The 22,297-nt window shown below is 51.5% G+C and overlaps 1 protein-coding gene and 1 non-coding gene across 5 annotated transcripts in view; one reads left to right on the forward strand and one right to left on the reverse strand.

Moving 5' to 3' along the window:
- The window catches only part of MYO9B (myosin IXB), an 89,024-nt gene that overhangs the window by 19,006 nt on the left and 47,721 nt on the right, over positions 1 to 22,297 (reverse strand). Inside the window, exons 4-19 of one of the 4 annotated variants that reach the window (XM_060008095.1) lie at positions 20,929 to 20,991; positions 20,354 to 20,453; positions 19,988 to 20,088; positions 17,932 to 18,061; positions 14,703 to 14,792; positions 13,223 to 13,339; positions 12,731 to 12,865; positions 10,541 to 10,662; positions 8,366 to 8,507; positions 7,467 to 7,671; positions 6,373 to 6,454; positions 5,211 to 5,300; positions 3,812 to 3,925; positions 2,305 to 2,344; positions 1,105 to 1,227; positions 164 to 244 (exon numbers count right to left, since the gene is read on the reverse strand). In XM_060008095.1, the coding sequence (XP_059864078.1) occupies positions 164 to 244; positions 1,105 to 1,227; positions 2,305 to 2,344; positions 3,812 to 3,925; positions 5,211 to 5,300; positions 6,373 to 6,454; positions 7,467 to 7,671; positions 8,366 to 8,507; positions 10,541 to 10,662; positions 12,731 to 12,865; positions 13,223 to 13,339; positions 14,703 to 14,792; positions 17,932 to 18,061; positions 19,988 to 20,088; positions 20,354 to 20,453; positions 20,929 to 20,991 (1,735 nt within the window). The remainder of the gene's footprint in view (positions 1 to 163; positions 245 to 1,104; positions 1,228 to 2,304; positions 2,345 to 3,811; positions 3,926 to 5,210; positions 5,301 to 6,372; positions 6,455 to 7,466; positions 7,672 to 8,365; positions 8,508 to 10,540; positions 10,663 to 12,730; positions 12,866 to 13,222; positions 13,340 to 14,702; positions 14,793 to 17,931; positions 18,062 to 19,987; positions 20,089 to 20,353; positions 20,454 to 20,928; positions 20,992 to 22,297) is intronic. The other 3 variants (XM_060008097.1, XM_060008096.1, XM_060008098.1) reach the window with 3 other exon arrangements.
- On the forward strand, positions 21,822 to 21,894 carry TRNAR-CCU (transfer RNA arginine (anticodon CCU)). Its single transcript has one exon. It is a non-coding gene; the product is annotated as a tRNA-Arg (tRNA).

The raw sequence follows: 22,297 nt of genomic DNA on the forward strand, positions 1-22,297 counted from the left end.
TCTACAGTTCCCGAAACCTGTGTGGACACTTGCTTCCTTGAGGACTCTCCTGACCAACCCTCCCCGCTCCCAGCACCGCGCCCCCCCCAACAGGAACACCCCTTGCCGAGCCACCAGACCTCGGCTTGGCTTTCACCGCCCCCGAAACGTGGGAGCCCCTCACCTTCTCGGCGTTGGAGCGGATGCAGCGGATGAAGAAGGGCTCTGCCTTCCCCAGCGCCTCCAGGAGCTTATTAAGGGATGTCTGGGGAGAGAGGGGGAAGGTGCTGAGCTGGGACCCCCAAGGACACACTCCTCGGTGGGAGGGGAGCCAGGTCACCTGCCTGTATCGGTGGCGGGGCACCCGTGCTAATGTAGGACATGGGAGGTTGCAGTGCGACATTCTGACCAGAGGCTGTGTTACCCCGGGGAGCCCCCAAGGGAGCTGAGGGGTCCCCATGGCTGAGAGCCACCATCTTCCCAGGGCCCTCCTGCTTCTGTCTCAGTGCGGGGAAGGTGGTGGAACCAGATAGACTCTTTCTGGGATTTAAAACACGGGTCAGCCTCAGAAGGGACCATGGATGCAGTGGCTTTAGTCTCTGGCCTGCTGCTTCCAAAAAGGATTTGTGGTAGTTCCTACATGGGGTAATTAAAAAAAAAAAAAAAAAAGGGCCAGCGGCCATTGGACCCCACTGAAAAAAAGAAAGAAAGTGTCCCTGAGCTTCCTGGCAACCAGGTAAAAAAGGGAAACATGACCTAAGGACACAGTTTGGTGGTCACGTCAACTCACATGCTGATTCATGACTCTTTTAACTTGGTGGTTCTCAACCAAGGGTGATTCTGTTACCCCAGGGGAATTTGGCAAGACCTGGAGACTTCTTGGTTGTCGTGACTGGACAGCGCTGCTGGTATCTGGTGGGTGGAGGCTAGCGATTCTGCTGAGCATCCCACAACTCATGGGACGGCCCCCACCACGGAGGATGACCCAACCCCAAATGTCAAGCTGTGACGAGGTCAGGAGCCCCCGGGATAACAGTAGGCTGCCTGTGTTGGGTTTGTTTTGACCCAGCCACGTGAGTGTCAGGCTGAGTTCAGCACTGCCTCCTGCCCCCTTGGGCCACCTACCTGGAACTGGGCGCTGATGCTGGGCGGCTTCTTCTTCTTGTGCAGGTGCAGCAGGGACTTGGTGGTGCGGTCGTGCAGGGTCATACTGATGATGAGTTTCAGGGATTTGGAGTCCAGCAGGTTCTAGGATAGAAACACAGGGTCCGGCCTGCCCTCCCAAAGCCCCAGCGGGCACTGGGAGACCTCTCGGACGTCCCCGGAGCCACAACAATGCCCCTCCCAGGTGGCAGCTCTGAGGCTCAGTCTTGGGGTTGTGCTGTCAGAGACAGGGTGGGGGCAGGTGGGCCTGGTGGCGGTGACAGGGGGACTGAACCTGGGCTGTGTCCTGTGGATGGCGCTGCCTCCGGGCGGGCTGGTTACAGCCTCTTGTGGCCCGAGTGCCCAGAAGCCAAGAGCTACAGAGTGCTGGCTTCCTTCCTCGCAGCTCAAGGAATGCCAAGCACCCCGTGTTTCCATGTGCGCTCATCCGGCCAGCCCTCCCTCACGGGCCAACCCTCACTGTCGCTGACGAGGGGGACTAGCGCTGTCCCACCTGTTGGCCAGACTGAGGGGTTGCCTTATACTCTCCGTCTGCACGCTGTACGTAGAGACTAGACAGAGCGTCCGGGTGCACTTGACCCAAGGCCGGCTGCTGGGGTCTTGGCTGCCAGCGGTGCACAGTTGCCCCCTTCCTGACAGGACCACCCTGGCTGAAGGGCCTCCTCTCCCTGGATGCCCACGAGGTGCTGCAGCCATCCCACCCTCTGGAGGTGGCTCGCAGCTAAAGACCCCTGATGTGGGGATATGACAGAAGGGTCCCATCGCCTCTCGGCGAGATAAGCTCTGTGGTAAACACTCCTGGGCTCCCCGGGGGATCAGGCTGAGCCCACCTCCTGGCTCAGTCCTGACCCTGCCCAGACTGCTTCCCCCTCCCTCCCCCCCCTTCGGGTTTCTCCTGGGAGCTCCCCCTTAAACACCACTTGTGCAGAGATCCCCATCACAGGCCCTGCCTCTAGGAAACCCAAACAAAGACACCTCTGTATCATTTCAACAGGAGACACTGTTTTCTAGAGGGGAAGGGGGAGATGATAGGAAAGGGAAGGAATCAAAGAAGCTTGAGAAGTTAAAAGTCACCTCCCGCCCCCCCCCCGCCCCAGTTTTCCAGAAAAACTTGAACCAGGCGCTTGCAAGGCAGTGTCAGACGGTGTCGCACGTGTTTACCTTTGGAATGATCTGCTTTTGTTTGATACCTTTACTTTTCCTGTCAAAATATTAAAAATGGTTTTGTGAACAGAAGGAACACGATGTCTGGATCTGGGTTAGTTCAGCAAGCCACACCTTGCGGGTTAGATGGAGTGAGAACAGAGAGAGGAAGAGAGTCCAGAGGCACAAGTGCAACGAGGCCGCCGCCTCGCCGGGGACCTGGTGGGCTCCCCTGCACATGTGTGGGGGACTGCCGCTCCTGTGACTGTGCACACCGGCCTCACTGGGCCAGCGGCTGCCCCTGGGGTGGCAGGAGCACCTGGTCTGGGGGCCACTCGGTCTGGGAGCAGAAGGGGCGGCTGGTCATCTACAGGGCAGAGCACAGGGCTGGCTATGGGGGAGCTGGGATCTCACAGGACGATGGTGGGATGCCCCACATGGGGCTTCGGGGGATCCCGCGAGGCTCTGACGCCTACCAGGTGTCCCAGCTCTATTTGCTACACGTTGGCAAACATCAAGCCAGTCCGCAGAGACCCTTCCGCCCCCGCCCCGGCAGCAGGGCAGGGGTCTGTCTCGCAAAGAACTGAGATGGGGCCTGGGTAGGGGAGCCTTTGGACTCGAACTGGCAGAAGGTTAAAAATGAAAGCTGATCTTTTGGCCGAGGGAGGGGGGATGACCCCTACCCTCTTAGACACTTTATGGAATCTTGCAGAGGAGAGAAAGATTTAAAAAAAAATTGCAGCTTGGCCTGTTTTTAAGACCCACTGAGGAAATGGTTCCCCACAGATTTGCAAGATGCTCGGCTGTGAGGTTCTCTGTGTGTCAGGTTTCATGTTAACCCCGGTGGGGTGGAATAAGGCATAATAAAAATGACTTTGCAAACAGGCTGCACGGCAGACACAAGCTTTGCTCTCTGCTGGCCTGAGCCCCGAGCGGTTGCTTGTGCCCATTGGTTGAGGCTGCTGCCCACCTGGTATGTGGGTACGAAAATCATCACCCCTGCTTTGCAGACACAGGCCAAACGCTCAGAGCGCTCAGGTCATGCAGTGAGTTAGTGGAAGGTCCAAACCTAGTCTGTGCGGTTTCTGGCCCTTTGTATCACGTCACGCCCCCAAAGCAGGGTCACGGGATGCGCGGAGGCCCGCAAGATTGCACACCCTGCTTCTGACGGCTGCTTTATAAGCTCACGGTGGCAAAGGCGGGGGTGGGGCGAGGGGCAGCAAGCCTTGCCCCGCACATTTGGGGGCAGAAAATCAGATGCTTCGTGGGGGAGCATTCCTGTGAAGCTGGCAAGGATTTGGGTCACAGTGCAGACACCAGGGAGGGAGGATTACGAGGGCCACTTAGCGATGGCTGGTGTGAGAACAGAACCACAAGACAGCGCAGCGTTTAGAGCGGCTGATTCAGTGTTACAGGAAGCCCACGTGGGCCGGGCCCGGGCGGGGGGGGGCGGGTCCGGAGCGGGGAGGCGGTCGTTGCACTTGTGGGGGAGCGGGGGGTGCCCACAGCCTCAGGGGGGACTCACAGGATGAAGGTGCGGGGTTTCTGGAGCCGACTGAGGGACTGGAGAAGCCTACGGGGGTCGTCACCCTGCCAGGGCAATCCTTTGATGGTCTTGATGATTTGGTCATGCAAATCGCTGGGTGGGGGGGAGGGGTGCAGTGATAGAGAGAAGACCAAGTTAGAGCAGCGGGCCCGCCACCTCAGGGTCCCTGGCACGGTCGGGACCGTCCTCAGGCCACTGGAGCCAAAACATGCAGCTGGGGGAAGCCTGAACGCTGCCGCCACTCCCTCCTGCACCAAGAAGAGGGCTTCACCCGGGAGCAGCAGCCCACCCCAAGGAGGCTCCGCCCTCCCGGGAGGCAGGGGGCTGGGGCCACTTCCGGCTGAACAGAGTTTGCAACATGGCATGTCGGATCGCTGGAAAAGGCCTCACGTTTAAGAGCCTTTTGGAGTCTGTAAAAAGTATCAAGGGGCTACTGAAAACAGAAGACCGGGGAGGTCTCTGTGGGAAGCAGCAGATTGGTTTCTCCTGATGGTTCTGTGGGCTGCCTCCTTGTGGGCTTCAAGAAATGCCTTGGGAAGAACAAATTGGAATTCACACACGGATCAACCTGGGGCGATGCCGCTCCCTGCCCCCCATCCCCCATGCTTGGCTGTCCTGACTGGGGGAGGGGGCGCTACTGGCATCTGGAGGGTGGAGGCCAGGGATGCCTCTCAATTCCTTGCAGTGCACAGGACGGCCCTACCACAGGGTGACCCAGCAGAGTGCCAAGGGTGAGAAACCCTAACTGAAGATCCTTACCCCCCCAAATTCAACCTTATTAGCTTTCTTTTGTTCAGTTGCCGTGGGTTCAGGGCTGAGCATACATTTTAGGTGTGAGAATGAGAATGGCTTAGAGACAAAAACTGAATGCTCGCGAAAAACGTCTAGATGACAAATGTTTTGGATAGAACTTCTAGAAATGAGGTGGCGACGGCTGCAGGATGAGCTGGGACCTTCTCTCTTTTGTAAAAATTCCTCGTTCCAGTTATTTTAAATACATGTTTAAGCTCTGAGCAGTTGGCCTGGGAAGACCCCGATCGGCAGCCCCCTGTCTGTGTTCCATGCACCATGCCCAGGGCCGGAATGGCCACACTTACCTCTGCTCCCTCACCCTCCAGGGAGGCACAGAGCAAAGACAACAGAGGGGTCACGTTTCACCTCCACACCCTGAGCGGTCAGTGCAGCGGCCAGAGCTCCTGATGACAACGAGGCCCTTGGCTCCAGCCCACACCCCCCTGACGTGGCCAAAGCTGGCGAGAGCGCCCCTCGGCTCGCCGATCCCCCTCTTGCTCTGGATACTGCGCTGAGCACCTCGGGTGACGGCTCCTCTGGGCGTGCCTCCCTGGTCTTGGGTTCGAAGGCCCTTGCTTCTACTTACTTCTTGCTTTCATAGAAAGCAATGATGTCCTCAAAAGCGTTAATATCGAACTCCTCAGAGCCGTCAAATGAGAAATCTAGCATTGAGCAGCTGAAAGGGAGAATCTGTATAAACTAAATGCGCTCTTGGGGCAGGATTCGCAGCCCGGGGGCCAGGCCCTGGGGAGACCAAGTGGGTCAGGGGCCACTTTCAAATACTGGGACGTGGTGTTTTTTTTTTTTTTTCTCTTGCCTCCTTTTGGGTGAAAAAGCTGATTTAAAAATGCACCTTTTTAAAAGGAGGAAAATGACACGCTGCTTTCAGACAAACGACATGGGGTCACTTACCTAGGTGCTAGCTCTACCTCCACACATATGCGTTTGTGAATCTCCTGAGGGAGTTTTTATTATAAAGTGTTCAAAAATAAAATGACTTTTTCATGTTTTGAAATTTAGTGACTCGCTCCTGGGGAATTTGTTGAGTCTTGAGAAAGAGGTTGGGGACTCAGCTGCCCCAGGGCCTTTGCACATGCTGCCCCCACGGCTAGCACACCCTGCCTGCCTTGTCTGGCCCAAGTGGTCCCTTCTCAATGTAGCCTGCCTCTCTCAGGCTGCCAGAAGGGTCCCTCCCCTGGCTTTGTCATGGCCTCAGATGTCTGTCCAGTGTAGCCTTTTTTAATCCTGGAAGCACAAGCCTGCTCACTTTTACACTCAGTAGCAACTGGGGTACGTGGAGGACCCTTGGCCATTGCTAGGTGGCCACAAGACACCCTTATAAGCAACGGTGCATCTGTGTTTCTGACTGAGAGTGAAGGAACTTAGCTGATTGGCTTTCGGGACACCCCAGGCAGGCTAAGGGCGGAAGTGCTCTTAAATCAAGCTTGTTGCTCTGTGAGACCAGCAGCCCTTGGGCCCCACCCGCCAACGGTCATGACCGGCCATGAAAAGCTCCTTTGTAAACTGAGCCGCCCACATCCCCCTAAGGCAGATGATGCACGAGGCCTGCCTCGCAGAAATGCGGCCACCAGATGCCGTTACTTCTGGGTCTTTCTTGTTCAAGCGGCTGCTGTGTTCCTTATTCTGGTCAACCCCGACCTGGGTTCAGAGTGTCGGGTTTCTGGCGCCATTTTAAACAATGCCGCTGACTACTGGCTTCACTTGGGATAAATCAAGGTCTCGCTCACCGGTACAGTTTTTCCGATGGGGTGCTGGCTCCTCTCTGCAGCTCTCCCAGGTGACCTCGGGCACCAGAGCTGCCCAGACCTGCTGGGGACACAGAGCAGATGAAGTTTGGGGGGTGGGGGTCGCTTGTAGCTGAAGGGCTTTGTAACTTTTCCATGGAGGCTGTGATCCTGACTTGAGCCCGTTTAAAAAAAAAAAAAAAAAAAAAAGGGCCTGACACTCAAATTTGGGCAGAACGGGGAACCGTGAAATGTTCCATTCCCCACAAAACAGCATCATCTATTTCCTACTTCTCATAAAGGCTTTAACCTTTTGGTCCTCCTTTAATAGACACCCTTCCTAAAATGCCGTGGTTGGTATCTCGAGCTGAGTGACCCTGGGGGAGCCACTCAGCTCTTCTGGGCCTCAGGTTATCCTCACAGAAAAGTGGTGACACACCTTCCTGCCTTGCACGTATGAGGTTAAATTATACACCCCGCTACAGACCTTCCGTTTGGGACGATAAAAGACCTTGGGAGCTAATTTACAACAGCCAAGGCATGAAAGCAACCTAAATGTCCATCAACAGATGAACGGATAAAGAAGATGTGGTATATTTACACAATGGAATATTACTCAGCCATAAAAAAGAATGAAACAATGCCACTTGCAGAACATGGATGGACCTAGAAATTATCATACTAAATGAAGTGAGTCAGACAGAGAAAGACAAATTTTATATGCTATCACTTATATGTTGCATCTGAAAAATAGTACAAATGAACTTATTTACTAAACAGACTCATAGACATAGAAAACAAACCTATGGTTACCAAAGGAAAAGGGTGGCAGGAGGGATAAATTAGGAGTTTGGGATTAGCAGATACAAACTATTACATATAAAATAAACAACAAAGTCCTACTGTATAGCACTGGGAACTATATTCAATATCTTGCAATAAACTATAATGGAAAAGAAAAAAAAAAAAGAGTTTGGGGAGCCAGATAGAAGTGCTGGTTGTACAACCTTGGGAATGTGCGAAATGAAATGAAAATGTACACTTTGCAACGGACTATGAGTGTCCTCTTCTCAACAGTGACCTGGGGACCCTCCTACCTGCAGCCTTTTCAGCCCTCTCGGCCCGCAGGCGCCCGGCCTCCCGGAGCACAGCCATGGCCTGGATGGCAGCCCGGAGCACCGCCCAGCGGAACACGGCCACGGGGTCCATGCCGATGAGCTCCCGAACGTAGGAGCTGTCACTGCCCCGCAGGAGGGCCACTATGTCCGGCCGCATGTAGTCCATATTCTTCTCCCGGAAGTCCTGGTGGGGGGTGGCAGGAGGGATGATGGAGGCGGGTGGTCCCTTGCCAGTGCCGGCCGAGGCCCTGGGGGCCAGCATGGGAAGGACTAGTGGGCAGTGCATCTCAACAACAGAGACGTGGCTCCTGCCGTGGAGCCCTCGACAGTAGAGCCAGGGGTTTGACACTGGGTCCGAGAGCCCTGGAACTTCGCCCAGCAAAAGCAATAAAGAGGAGGGACAGGGCTTCCCTGGTGGCGCAGGGGTTAAGAATCCGCCTGCCAATGGAGGGGACACGGGTTCGAGCCCTGGTCCAGGAAAACTCCACATGCCGCAGAGCAACTAAGCCCGTGCGCCACAACTACTGAGCCTGCGCTCTAGAGCCCACGAGCCGCAACTACTGAAGCCTGTGCGCCTAGAGCCCATGCTCCACAACAAGAGAAGCCACCGCAATGAGAAGCCCGCACACTGCAACGAACAGTAGCCCTCACTCGCCTCAACTAGAGAGAGCCTGTGTGCAGCAACAAAGACCCAATGCAGCCAAAAATAAAATAAATAAATAAATGTATAAAAAAAAAGTTTAAAAAGAAAAAAAAAAAAAGAGGAGGGACAGAGCAAGTGCCAGAGGGAAGGGGCCTCCAGGGTACCCACGCGGTCCCCTTCCCGCCTCCCAGGCAGAGCGTGACTTGACTGATGATGGCAGCGGATGGCTGCGTACCTTGATCTGATATTTCACTTTCCCTGCGAAGTGCTGAATGATGAATGCCGGCTCCATGACGGGGGTGCCGAGGAAGTACCTGTTGTCCTCATGCTGCTGTTTGAACTTGGCCAGCAGGGTCTGGCTCGTGGCGTGGGGAAAGCTGGGAAGAGGACGTAAGACATTTAACTGCAGGAACTGCAGCCGGTCACCCACTCTGCGTTGCAGGTCGCGGACCCTCCGTGGATGAGGTGGGTGGGTGCTTGGGCTCCTGCAGGCTGAGCACGGGGCCGAGGGCCGGGAACCTGCCACGTGGCTTGAAGAGGCTGTGAGCAAAGTGATGCACTTGGGGCTGCGGAGCAAACTTGGAACAGGCAGAGCAGCCCAGCGCTCACGCGAACGTGCGGTCCAGGCAAGACTGGGACCTGGGCCTGCCGTGGGCAGCTCCTGGAATAATCCCAGGACGGGGTGACTTCTGGTCTCAGGTCCATCTGCCCCTGGGTGCTGTGTCTTGGAGTGGGTCTTGCCCGTGTTCCTCTGTTAGAGGGAGGGGCCAGCAGAACGGGATGAAGCAGGGAGGGGGGCTGGGGGCAGAATAAGGGAGCCGTTGTACCTGGCTATTTTGGCCTCCCAGGAAGGAAATGCCACAGCCAGCTTTGGCATCCCCAGCCTCTGCCCAGCCTCAAACACGGGCAGAAAGACGCAAAACACGGGCAGAAAGACGTGCCTCCAAATCCCCGATGCCTGGCTCCGTGGCTTAACAGGGGGCAGAGGAGGAGAGTCTCTGTAGCTACAGGGCACATCATTGCCAGGGCCAGGGTGTGGAGCGTGAGAGATCCATTCACTCAGTTGTGGAAATAAATAACATTTTAACACACTATTTTAGCAAATTCAATTCAAGCCTTCTCCGCCCCTGCCCCCATTCCCCCAACTCCATGATGAACTAAAATGGCAAGACTTTGTTTTTTTTTTTTTTTTTTTAAATAGCAAGATTTTCAACAAAGACAAATCCGCCCCTGCTCCGCCTCGCCCTGTCTTGCACACTTCCCCCAGACTCGGCTCTGGGAGTTTCCTGGGAGTGATGATTTAGCCCTTCCTACCACCCTGCCTCTTCCCTTGTCTGGACGTTCTCTCCGCAGATCCCGGCCTAGGATGGATGTGTCCTGTCCTGGACGGGACTTGGTCTGAGACAGGAGGTACGGCTGATTCACACCAGCCCTGAGGGGACTTCAGCAGCAAACAAGGGGCCTGATAAAGTGGTTGATAAAAAGACTGTCCACATCTGGACCCCCAGAACCTGGGAATGTGACCTTAGATGTAATCAAGTTAAGATGAGGTCATCAGGGGGAAATTCCCTGGCAGTCCAGTGGTTACGTCTCGGAGCTTTCACTACCGAGGGCCCGGGGTTCAACCCCTGGTCGGGGAACTAAGATCCCACAAGCGGCGTGGTGGTATGGCCAAAAAAAAAAAGGGAGGCCATTAGGGTTGGCACTAATCTACTAGGACTGGAGTCCTTATAAGAGGGGATGAGACAGAAAGAGAGAAGATGATGTGACTACAGAGGCAGAGATTGATTGGAGTGATGCAGCCACAAGCCAAGAACACCTGGACCCCCAGAAGCTGGAAGATGCAAAGAAGCATCCTCCCCTAGAGCCTTTGGAGGGAGGGTGGCCCTTCCCACAGTTTGATTTCAGCCCACCAATACTGATTTTGGACTTCTAGTCTCCAGAACTGTGAGAGAATACATTTCTGTCGGTTTAGTCTGTCTGCGATTTCAGGAGCTCTGGCTGGGTGACCAAGCATGAAGCACCTTAAAAATACCTTCTCCAGCCTTCATGGTGTCCTGTGGACGAGGGGCGGCAGGCTTGGTAGAGAATCTCGCATCTGGGCCCGATTCCACGCCCTGCCCTTTGCAAGGACGCACCAAGCCCATGCCCAGTTTCTAGATTCAGGTCCCCCAATACTTGCCCGAGGACTCCCAGGAGGGTGTGCTTCCAAGTTCACTGCTATCTCGAGTGTTAATATTTCTGTGGTGGATGGTAGTGTATTTTGCAAACGTGAGGTCAGGATTTGTGGCCGCATGAGTCTGAGCAACTTGGAAGTTCTTGGGATGGTATGGATTTGGGGTGAGGCTCTGGGGCTGCAGAGCCGGAATGGTGCCCGGGTCTGCGGACGCACTGGGCCGTGGACACTCACTTGCTCTCTTCATCCAGGAGATAGAAGAGGCCGGTGGGCTTCTTGCTGATCAGATGTATGCAGCCAACGTTGTCTGTGTAGTCGATGTTGTGCCACGAGATCCCTTCGCTCTGGTACTCCTCCTGCAGGGTTCGAGGGGTATCCGGTAAGTTCATCATTTCATGGACATGTTAATATTTATGTAGCACACGTCATATAAAAAACATATTTTATTTACGCATGCTTGTACATATTTAAATATAAATGTGCAAATAACATAGAATGCACATTAATGTACCAATAGGAATATAACAATAAAACTATAAAATTATTCAATAAATGAACAGTTAGCCACAGGAATGCACATTGTCAAACATCTACAGTAGGTCCCCTACGTACGAACCTTCAAGTTGCGAACTTGCAAAGATGCAAACGTGCATTTGCATGTCCAATCACTTAAGTTAGTTCACGTGTCTGGCGTACATTGTCACATGCGTGCATCCTCTACAAGTGGTTGTGCAGCTTGCCCTCCGTCTCCTATTGCTGACGATCCTTCAGCTCTACCATCTCCCACCTCCTCTCCCTCCTCCAGTCAGTAACCCTTCTTTCCTGTTCACTCGATGCCAGCCTCTGTATGCCAGCTGTGGTACTGTACTACTGTACTTTTCAAGGGACTGTACTGTAAGATTAAAAATGTTTTCTTTATTTTTTGTGTTTGTTTTTTTTAAATTAATTTATTTATTTTTGGCTGCATTGGGTCTTTGTTGCTGTGCACGGGCTTTCTCTAGTTGCAATGAGCGGGGGCTACTCTTCGGTGCGGTGCGCAGGCTTCTCATTGTGGTGGCTTCTCTTGTTGCGGAGCACGGGCTCTAGGTGCGCGGGCTTCAGTAGTTGTGGCACGTGGGCTCAGTAGTTGTGGCTCGTGGGCTCCAGAGCACAGGCTCGGTAGTCGTGGCGCACAGGCTTAGTTGCTCCGTGGCATGTGGGATCTTCCCAGACCAGGGCTTGAACCCGTGTCCCCTGCATTGGCACGTGGATTCTTAACCACTGCGCCGCCAGGGAAGGCCCTGTTTGTTTGTTTTTTATGTATTATTTGTGTGAAAAGTATTATAAACCTATTTACAGTACAGTACTATATAGCCAATGGTGTTAGTTGCATACCTAGGCTAACTTTGTTGGACTTAACGAACAAATTGTACTTACAAACGCGCCCTCGGAATGGAACTCATTCATAATGTAGGGGATTTACCGTATCACAGCAAAGTGCTGAAAATCACACGTAACCCCCGCCAGGGGTCAGCAAGCTTTCTTTGTAAAGGGCCAGATGGTAAATATGTTAGGCTTTACAAGTTAGATGGTGTCCACACGATGACTCAGCTTTGCCGTCGCAGCGTGAAAGCAGCCACAGATGCTATGTCAACAAATGAGCGTGGCCACGTGCCAATAACTTTGGGCGGCCCCCGCTCTGGAACTGCAATGTCTGATAGTCATATAATGTGAGAGACCCATGTCATTTCGAACTTCTAACAGCCATGTTTAAAAATGTGAAAAGAAACAGGTGAAGTTAACTTTAACAATATACTTAATTTAACCCAACATACCCAAGGTGTATGATGTATGTCAACACATAATTGACATAAAAAATTACCAACAAGGCATGTTACATTCCCTTTTTGCCCCCAAGCTATGTCTTTGCAATCCGCTATGTATTTTGCATTTCCTGCACAACTCAATGCGGACCAGCCATATTTCAAGCGAGAAATGTGACTTTCCGCCAAAAGACGTAATAGTAAGATTAGCTAAGCATCTCTATAAACCCATCAGTTTTCTTTCCCCATCAGAATTAATCATGGGAAGGATGATACTTGGGTAAAGACGGCTGGTTATTTCTCAGTGTGAAGACGCGTTAAGACGGGATATCTTTACTGTTGACTGAAGCAAATCCTTACAAGGCAACTCAGTTTCTCTCCCACCAAAAGGACTTTCATGTCTGAGCAGAGAGAAGGTACAAAATTGAGCTGTGGCTCCAAATATCCCTGCCGTTTGCCTCATCCTGGGCTGGGTGGGAATGTTCCCAGACTCTCCCTTTTTTTTGCAGAGAAAAATTCTGGGGCGGGTTTGATGACAGACCAGGTCCCAAGGGAGATCCCGGTTCTGGCTCATTCTTTTCCTCCTTGGGTGGGATGGGCGAATAAGATGATATGTCCTTACCTGCTCCAGTTTGAAAATGTGCTGGTTGAAGTAATACTGGAGCTGCTCGTTGGCGTAGTTGATGCAGAACTGTTCAAAACTGTTCCTCTCAAAGTCTTCAAACCCGAAGATGTCGAGGACCCCAATGGACAAGCACTTGGGGAGACAGAGAGAATGGTTATTACTGGTGGGCCCTCCCTCAGGAGCAGACTGTCTGCTGGTGAGGGCCTTAGAACCCGTAATATTAAACAAGGAGCCCTGTGGTTTTTTGATTTTTGGTTTTTGTTTTGTTTTGGGCCACGCTGCACGGCATGCAAGATATTAGTTCCTCGATCAGGGATTGAACCGGTACCCCCTGCAGGGGAAGCCCGGAGTCCTGTGTTTTCGTTCTGTGCTGGGCCCTGAGAATCGCATCCCGTCGGTTCCCTGGCCCTGCCCTGGGAAGAACTGGCCTGTGCCCGACCAACTGCAGCTGACGTCATGGGTTGCCTGCCGAGCGGGTGTGGTCCTCACCGAGACGGACTCTTCCATGTCCTTCTTGTTGAGGAGGGCGTGGTTGATCCGCAGCACGATCCAATCGAAAAGGGCGCTGTACAGTGACTTGGCCATGGAGTCGCGGGCGGTGATGGCCTGTGGGTACAGAGTGGGTGGCACACCTTGGCGGGTCAGGCCCTGAGGTCTGTATGCACAGGCGGGGAGACTGAAGTGGTGACTTGGAACACCCAACTCATCTGACAAGCCCCCTTCTCACTTCGCATGCTGTCCCGTCAGCTTGGATGCCCTGGCCCACCCAAGCGTGAAGCGTGAAGCCCTGACCTGGCAGCCTGCGGTTGGGCCAAGTCTTTCTCATGGGCTGGCTGGCCTCAGAGCACCCTGGGGACTGCTGGGGTGGGAACGCAGGCTCAGGGAGGGCACCATGGGAGAACGAACCAGGAGGCTGGGCTGGGTTCAAAACCAGGTCCCTTGCGGTTCTGGGAGCACCATGGGCCCCACCACTGGGTGCCTAAAAGCAGCGATGGTCTTTACCACTTTTTAAAAAGGCTTTTTGGGGTCTAATTTACATACAAGGAATTCCTTCTTTGTATGTTCTCAGATCTAAGTTGTGACAAGACTCACTTGGCCTGCTCTCAAGATCTAGAACGAGTCCCTCTGGTTTTGTGGAAATGGAGCCGTGTAGGACGCAGCCCTGTACGTGGTCTTTTTCTGCTCAGCTTGGCGCCTCTGGGGAGCAGCCGTGCTGCAGGCTCAGGTGACCTGCGGCACCTTTCACGTACCACGGCTGGGTGCCTTTGCCCACAGGGGCTCCAGCTGTCTGCAGTACCCACTTCAGATGCCTAAGCAGCTTCCACCACCAGCTAAAAATCCACCCCCCACTGCGGCTAGGTACTTTCCTGCTGCTCCCCAAGCTATAAGTCTAGAGGCGTAAAAACACAAGAAAAACACATCACAGAGAAAACATGGAGGCTGGCGCAAAGGCCAGGGAGAGGTGCCTTATCAGGATTTAGGGACCCACACAATGGTTGTAAAGGTCATGCTCAAGCCCTGCGGTCGCAAGTTTTTTGGGCAAGGGCCTGTGAGTCAATAGGACTAGCTTTGCAGGCCAGCTCTGCTGCTGCAGCAGGAGAGCAGCATGTGAATGAACGGGCGTGGCTGTATGAAAATAAAGCTTTATTGACAGAAGCAGGCAGTGGTCTGAGTTTGGCCTGTGGGCCGCAGGTGGCTCTCCTCTGCTGGTGAGAACCAGCGTGCCCGCTGAGCAGCTGGACATAGACACCACACACGTGGCCCCGGCTCTGGCCTTATGAGCTGTACAGGCTGCTTTGTGCCACACCTGAGCTCACATGAAAACCAGAGTGTCGCCAGGGTTCTCTGCTGTCACTTTAGGGGCAGGAAAAACACTACCCATGCCAGCTGTCCCTGAAGACTCCCCTTCTGCCCTGTGTATTCATATTTTCGGGTCTGGCACCTCACAGAAGCCCAGGGCAGCACTCACCTCGCTGAGACTATAGGGAAGGATGAGTTTGTCGTTGGAGGTCACTGTTTTTCTTTTGGTCAGAACTTCCACTAAGATTTCTCGCCTCACCTGTTTCAGGGTCAAGGGGTGGGGGGAAGGGATAAATTAGAAGCTTGGGATTAACAGATACACACTACTGTTTTTATATAAAATAGATAAACAACAAGGTCCTACTGTATAGCACAGTGAACTATATTCAATATCTTGTAATAACCTATAACGGAAAAGAATCTAAATATATATGCATACGCACACACAAACACATATATATATATGAATCACTTTGCTATACACCAGAAACTAACACAGCATTGTAAACCAACTATGCTTCAATTAAAATAATTAATTAATTAATTTTTTTAAAAAAAAAGAGAGAGAGAGAGAGAGAGAGAAGGGGAGGAGAGTTGGAGAGCTCAGGGACTGGATCCTTGTGTCACTGAGGCAAGGCGTGGGGAGGGAGGGAGAAGGACACCCAGCAGCTGGGCCGGGAAGTGGGCCCAAAGCCCACCCTCAGGGCTGCCAATCCACAGTGTGTGCTACGCCTGGTGTGTCTCAAAATTATCACCACCCACAGGCTTGCTCGATGGCCCTGACAGTGTGGTCACACAGGCCTGGGTGTCACTGCGGGCCTCGGGCCCAGGTGCTGCCTGGTGACCTGTGTTAAAGCTGTCGCTGTTGGAGCGGGTTCCTGGCCTGGGTGCGGGGGCTGGGCAAGGGGCCTGGCTCTCCCCGACTGCCGAGTCCCATCCATGAGAAGTCAAGTGTTGGGGTAGCAGAGCAGCCCCGGTCTCCCAGCAGACGTGCTCACTCAGCCTCATGAGCACAACAGGAGCTGGGGTTCCCTGACGCAGGTGCACTTTAAGAGCCACAGATGGAATGCATGCTTAGAAAACAGCCTCGGCACCACAGGTATTTGGGGCTGGGTCATTCTTTGCTGTAGGGGGACTGTCTTGTGCATTCTATGACGTCAAACAGCATCCCTGGCCTCCATCCACCAGAAGACAGGAGCACCCCCCAAACGACACCAGACACTGCCCAGCGCTCCTGGGGTTGAGGACAAGCGGACGAGGGGACGGTCCAATCACAAGATGACCTCGCTGATCAAAAGATGATATTTAAAAAAAATTATAGTTGATTTACAATATTATGTTAGTTTCAGGTGTACAGCAAAGTGATTCAGTTTTATATACATATATAAACGATAATTTTGAAGAGCCTTCCAAGTGAGGGGTTGAGGTGGGAGAGCCCCAGAGGGAGTCCTTCTGAAATGAGGAAGAGTCAAAAAGATACCTGTACGCCAATGTTCACAGCAGCACTATTTACAATAGTTGAGACATGGAAGCAATCCAAGTGTCCGTCAACAGATGAATGGATAAAGAAGATGTGGCACATATACACAATTGAATATTACTCAGCCATAAAAAAGAATGAAATAATGCCATTTGCAGCAACATGGATGGACTTAGAGACTATCATTCTAAGTGAAGTAAGTCAGACAGAGAAAGATAAATATCATATGATACCGCTTATACGTGGAATCTAAAAGAAAAGGATACAGGCACTTCCCTGGTGGTCCAGTGGTAAAGAATCTGCCTTCCAATGCAGGAGACGCAGGTTCGATCCCTGGTCAGGGAGCTAAGATCCCACATGCCATGGGGCAACTAAGCCTGTGAGCCACAACTACTGAGCCCGCACGCCACAACTAGAGAGAGAAAACCCACATGCCACACTAGAGAGAAGCCCATGTGCCACAAGCGAGAACCTGCATGCAGCAATGAAGATCCCACGTGCCACAACTAAAAACCGATGCAACCAAAAATAAAAAAAATTTTAAAATAATTTAAAAAATGATACAAACTTATTTACAACAGAGAAACAGAATCACAGACATAGAAAACAAACTTATGGTTACCAAAGGGGAAAGGGTGGGGCAAGGGATAAATCAGGTGTTTGGGATTAAAGTATACACACTATGGGGCTTCCCTGGTGGTGCAGTGGTTAAGAATTCGCCTGCCAATGCAGGGGACACAGGTTCGAGGCCTGGTCTGGGAAAAGCCCACATGCTGCAGAGCAACTAAGCCCGTGCACCACAACTACTGAGCCTGCGCTCTAGAGCCCACAAGCCACAACTAAAGCCCACGCGCCTAGAGCCCGTGCTCCGCAACAAGAGAAGCCACCGCAATGAGAAGCCCGTGCACCGCAACGAAGAGTAGCCCCCGCTCGCCGCGACCAGAGAAAAGCCCGTGTGCAGCAACGAAGACCCAACGCAGCCAAAAAAAATAATAATAATAAAAAATAAATTTATATAAAAAAATAAAGTATACACACTACTATATATAAAATAGACAACCAACTGTATAGCATATAGCAAGGGGAACTATACTCGATATCTTTTAATAACCTATAATGGAAAAAAATCTCTCACTTATATATGGAATTTTAAAAAACGAAAAGCAACCCCCAACTCCCCCCCAAGCTCACAGATACAGAGAACAGAATGGTGGCTGCCAGAGATGGAGGATGGGCAAAATGTGTGAAGGTGGTCAAAAGGCACAAACTTCCGGTTATAAAATAAGTCATGGGGATGTAGTGTACAGCATGGCGACTGTGACTAACATTACCGTATTGCATAATTGAAAGTTGCTAAGAGAGTAGACCTTAGAAGTTCTCATCACAAGAGAAAAGAAAACCCTGTAGCCACCTAGGGTGACAAATGTAACTAGACTTACTGCGGTGGTCATTTTGCAACATATACAGATACTGAATCATTATGTTGTATACCTGAAACTAAAATAATGTCGTATGTTTTTTTTAGTTTTTTTTTTTGCGGTGCGCGGTGAGCACGCGGGCCTCTACTGTTGTGGCCTCTCCCGTTGTGGAGCACAGGCTCCAGACGCGCAGGCTCAGCGGCCATGGCTCACGGGCCCAGCCTCTCCGTGGCATGTGGGATCTTCCCGGACTGGGGCACGAACCCATGTCCCCTGCATCGGCAGGCGGACTCTCAACCACTGCGCCACCAGGGAAGCCTAATGTCATATGTTAATTATACCTCAATTAAAAAAAAAAAAAGAAAAAGAAATGAGGAAGGGACACAGAAGAGATGGTGGGGGGAGGAAGCAGGCAGACAGGCCCCAGTTTACAAAAGCGCAGTCAGTGAAGGAAGTTCTGGGCCTCGGTGGCCGCTATGGCTGAGGACAGGGGCCAGTACCTTCAGGAGCTGTGACAGTGTGTCCAGCGCCGCAGGGGGCCCAACCTCCAAGCCTTCGTCTCGGCCCGTGGCTTTCTTCTTGTAAGTGACGTTGCCCAGGTACAGGATGGCCGAGAGGATGGAAAAGATCCTGGGGGAGAAAAGGAACCTAGGTCGGGGCACCATCCCCAGTCGTGAGACAGCAATAGTTTCCAGTGAACTGGGCCCAAGTTTCCAGTGAACGAGGCTGAATTCATAAAACGAGCAATTCCAGTCAGAACACACGAAATTCGAAAGATGTCCAATTCTCCACTGGGGACTCTCTTTGTGGAATAGGACTTGGGAGGCACATATCCCTATTTTTTTTTTTGGTGGTAGTGGTGTTGGGCGGGAGCTTAAAATTTTTCTTTTTATGGAGGCATAACATGCATACAAAAAAAAAAAGAAAAAGAAAACACACAATTCCCCAAGTATAGAGTTTTGATGAAGTGTCACAAAATGTACAGATGCCTGTAACTGGCACTCAGACCAAGGAACAGAACATTTCAGGCCCTGGAACCAGCCCCACAGAGGAACCACTGTCCTGACATCTCATACCATCTGTGACTTCGGTGAAATCACGGGTACTTGCATCTGGCCTCTCACTGAAAAGGTATGAGATGGGGGAGCCAGGCGTGTTACCGTGTATAGCACCATCCCTTCTTAATGCTGCCGACCAGCACTTCTCAGCCTCCGCAGGGCCGGCACCTGGCTTCTACCTACCCGGCCCCCCGCCCACCCCTGCAGTGTGACACTCCAAAATGTCTCCAGGCAAGACCAAGTGTCCCCTGAGGGCGGAACTGGGGCCCCAGTGAGAACCACTGCTGTGTGTGGGGTTGTCCAGGTAGTCAACAAACTGGGGTCTCATTTTTGTACAGCTCCTTAGCTAAGAACGGTTCTTAAGGGAATTCCTGGTGGTCTGCACTTTCACTGCCGAGGGCGCGGGTTCGATCCCCGGTCAGGGAACTAAGATCCCGCTGCGTGGGGTGGTGGGGAGGAACGGTTCTTCAATTTTTAAGGGGTCGTTAAGAAAGAAAACAGAATGCAAAGAAGAACATGCCACAGAGACCACGTGGCCCACGAAGCTGAGAATATTTACTATCTGTCCCTCTCCAGAAAGTTTGCTGGCCCCTGCAGGGATATATCACGATGTGTTTATTTATTTAACCTCTGGTTGGTGGGCATTTGGGAGGGTTTCCGGGTTTGGGGGCTGTTATAAACAAGGCTGCTGTGTGCCTTCATGTGCGTGTCTCTGGGTGAGCAAATGTATGCATTTGGTTGTGTACACACATCCGTAGTAGGAACTGCCGAATGGTTGTCCACAGCAGTTGGCCCCATTCGTGACCCCCTAGCACCATGCTCGGCAGAGATGTTCCCTCTGGGTATCCTGGTCGCCCGGGCAGGTGTGGAGAACACCCTGTGTGGTTTTGAAGAATTAAAACAATTTTTAATTGTGGTCAAACACACATCATATAAAATTTGCTTTCTTGACTGTTTTCGAGTGTATGGCTCCGTACTGTGAAGTATACCCACGCTGTTGGGCAAGAGCCCTGTGGTTTTTTGTTTTTTGGGTAAATATACCTGAGTAAGTTTTATTTTATTAGATTTCTTTCTTCATCTACTGAGATAGTGTCGTTTTCTGCTGATTAACAGAATCTGTTAATTAGTCTGCTAATGTGGGGCTTAAAATTTTTAAATGATGGAGGAATTCCCTGGTGGTCCAGTGGTTAGGACTCCGTGTTTTCACTGCTGAGGGCCCGGATTTGATCCCTGGTCGGGGAGCTAAGATCCCACAAGCCATGTGATGCAGCCAAAAAAAAAAAAAAAAAAAAAAAGATTTTAAAATGATGAATGACCTTTGAAAAGCCCTGTGGTTTTAATTGGCATCTCCCAATGGCTAATGACGAGCATTCCCTGTCACTGCGCTACTCTCCTTAGTGAGGCTCCTACGAGGGGGTGGGTCACATCTCAGAGTGACTGGTAAGCCCCAGGGGGGCCTGTGTGGGAGATGGCAGGGCAGCTGGGCCCGCCCACTTACTGCTTCTTGGTGGCAGGGAGGAAGCCCACCATCTCCATGGCCTGCTTGAGTCTTTCAAAGTCATGCTTGAGGTCCTCCCCATCTTCAATCTTCAAGTTATGCTGAAAAACAAAGTCGGCAGTGCTCTGGGTACTTCTGGGCTGGTGAGGGTGGCGTGCGAGGATGATTTTGGCTGGAACTGATGGGGTATGGCCCAGGACGTGGGGAATGAATGGGGTCCTTTATGCCACCCCCCTCTGGGCCTCCTTGGAGTCGGTTTGGGGGCTAGAGAGGGCCAAGGCGGACGGCCTCTGACCTCCCAGCAGTGCGTAAAGAGCCCGTGGGGAACAGAGGCTGCATTTGTGGTTGGGTCTCGGGGCTGTTTACCTGGTTGAGGTAGAAATAATCTTCAGGTTGCTTGAGCTGAAATTCCTGACGCTCTTCCTCGCTGACGCCAAGTAACAAATAATAAAACACATGGTAGTTCCTGTAGGTCAAAATTAGGAGAAAAAAGTTGTTTTTGGAGGCCGAGTGACAGCTACTCTTCAAACCACTACTAATACTGCTTTGGAGACCAGGCCAGGGAGGAAACAGCAGCTCGACTATGTACAAATTTGAGACAATAAGTCGATTCTTATAATGTCTTAAGAAAAAAAAAACAAAAAAAAACAAACCCAAAAATCAAACCAGGAGCTTCTCCAGCGAGTAGATTCCTCAGGTGGTGGGCATATGTCTTGCTCACTGGTGGATCAGAGATGCTTCTAATCTAACCACATTCTTGCAGACTTCTGAGCACCTACTCCAGTAAAAGCCCCGGGGAGGCACAAGAAGGTGGCAAAGCTCACGCCCCCAGGAGATCCGCCATGGCCTCCTGTAGATTTCCCCCATCTCAGGACATCTGCTTCTCTCCTTCATAGGGAAGAAGGCAGATGTGATGGATCACCAAGGAAATATCCCCCTACCTCTCATCCTTCTCTTGAGAGACCAGGCGAGACTTTTCAAGCAGGTACTTTTCGACCACAGCTCTGTCATCAAGAGGAAAAAGAAGGACAAGTGTTACACGTTAATACTGTTTCCTTGAAGAACAAGAGTGATTTGTTACCATGGAAAAGCCAGCTGCAGATTAACATCCCTGGACCCACGGTAAACACAGGGACCTAAAGGTAATCACCTTGAGTGTGGTAAACAAGCAACCTAAATGTTGAAAATCTTACTCTAAAGGTAAATACAATCATCATAAATGTGCCTCGCCCTACGACTACCATCTATAAAAATAAGGAACCTGGGCTGGCTACTTCTGCCCTCCAGACCAGATTTGGGATGACAGCTGTATGGAAGCCCAACCTGGCATCACGCAGGACGCCCCACAGGTGGCAGGAATTGAAACGATTGGACCCACGTGTCCACTAATAACACTGGAAGGTTGAACCCTGCTCCCACCATCTCCCCAGCCATGAAATGTTTCTCTAATTGAAAACCGAAATACAAGATAATGGATTCACTTTTCCATTCTTTTTGAAACAACTTTATTGATGATTGATACACAATAAACTGTACCTACTCAAAGCACGCAACGGGATGAGTTTTGACTGGGTCCTTTCACGTAATTTTCAAAAATAGCTTTATTAGGCATAATTGATGCACAACAGACTTACAGTGTGTGACTGGATGAGTTGTGACACATGCAAATCCCTGTGAGTCCACCACCATGACCAAGAGAGTGAACACATCCATCACCCTGAGAAGTCTCTGTGGGACCTTTGTCATTTCTCCTGCCACCCACCCCCAAGCAGCCACTGACCATCCCCTAAAGATTAGTTTGGATTTTCTAGAATTTAAAAAAAAATAGGGGATTTCCCTGGTGGTCCAGTGGTTAGGACGCCGTGCTCCTAATGCAGGGGGCCCAGGTTCGATACCTGGTCAGGGAACTAAGATCCCACATACCGCAACTAAGCCCTCGCACCACAACTACTGAGCCCGTGCACTGCAACTAGAGAAGCCCGCGTGCGCAACAAAGAACCAGCACAGCCAAAATAAATAATAAATAAATAAATAAATAAATAAAATAGACTCATTTAGTATGTACAGTACAGCTGACCCTTGAATAACACAGGTTTGAACTGTGGGTCCGCTTATACGTGGATTTTTTCAATAGTAAATGCTACAGTCCTACGTGATCTGAGGTTGGTTCAATCCATGGATGTGGAACCAGATACGTAGGAACCATGGATTTGGAGGAACCTCAGATACAGAGGACCAACTCTAAGGAATCTTTGGATTTTCGACGAACCCCTGCATTGTTCAAGGGTTAACCGAATATCGTATCTGCTT

The sequence above is a fragment of the Delphinus delphis genome, chromosome 3 (assembly GCF_949987515.2).
Source record: "Delphinus delphis chromosome 3, mDelDel1.2, whole genome shotgun sequence".
Taxonomy (NCBI): domain Eukaryota; kingdom Metazoa; phylum Chordata; class Mammalia; order Artiodactyla; family Delphinidae; genus Delphinus; species Delphinus delphis.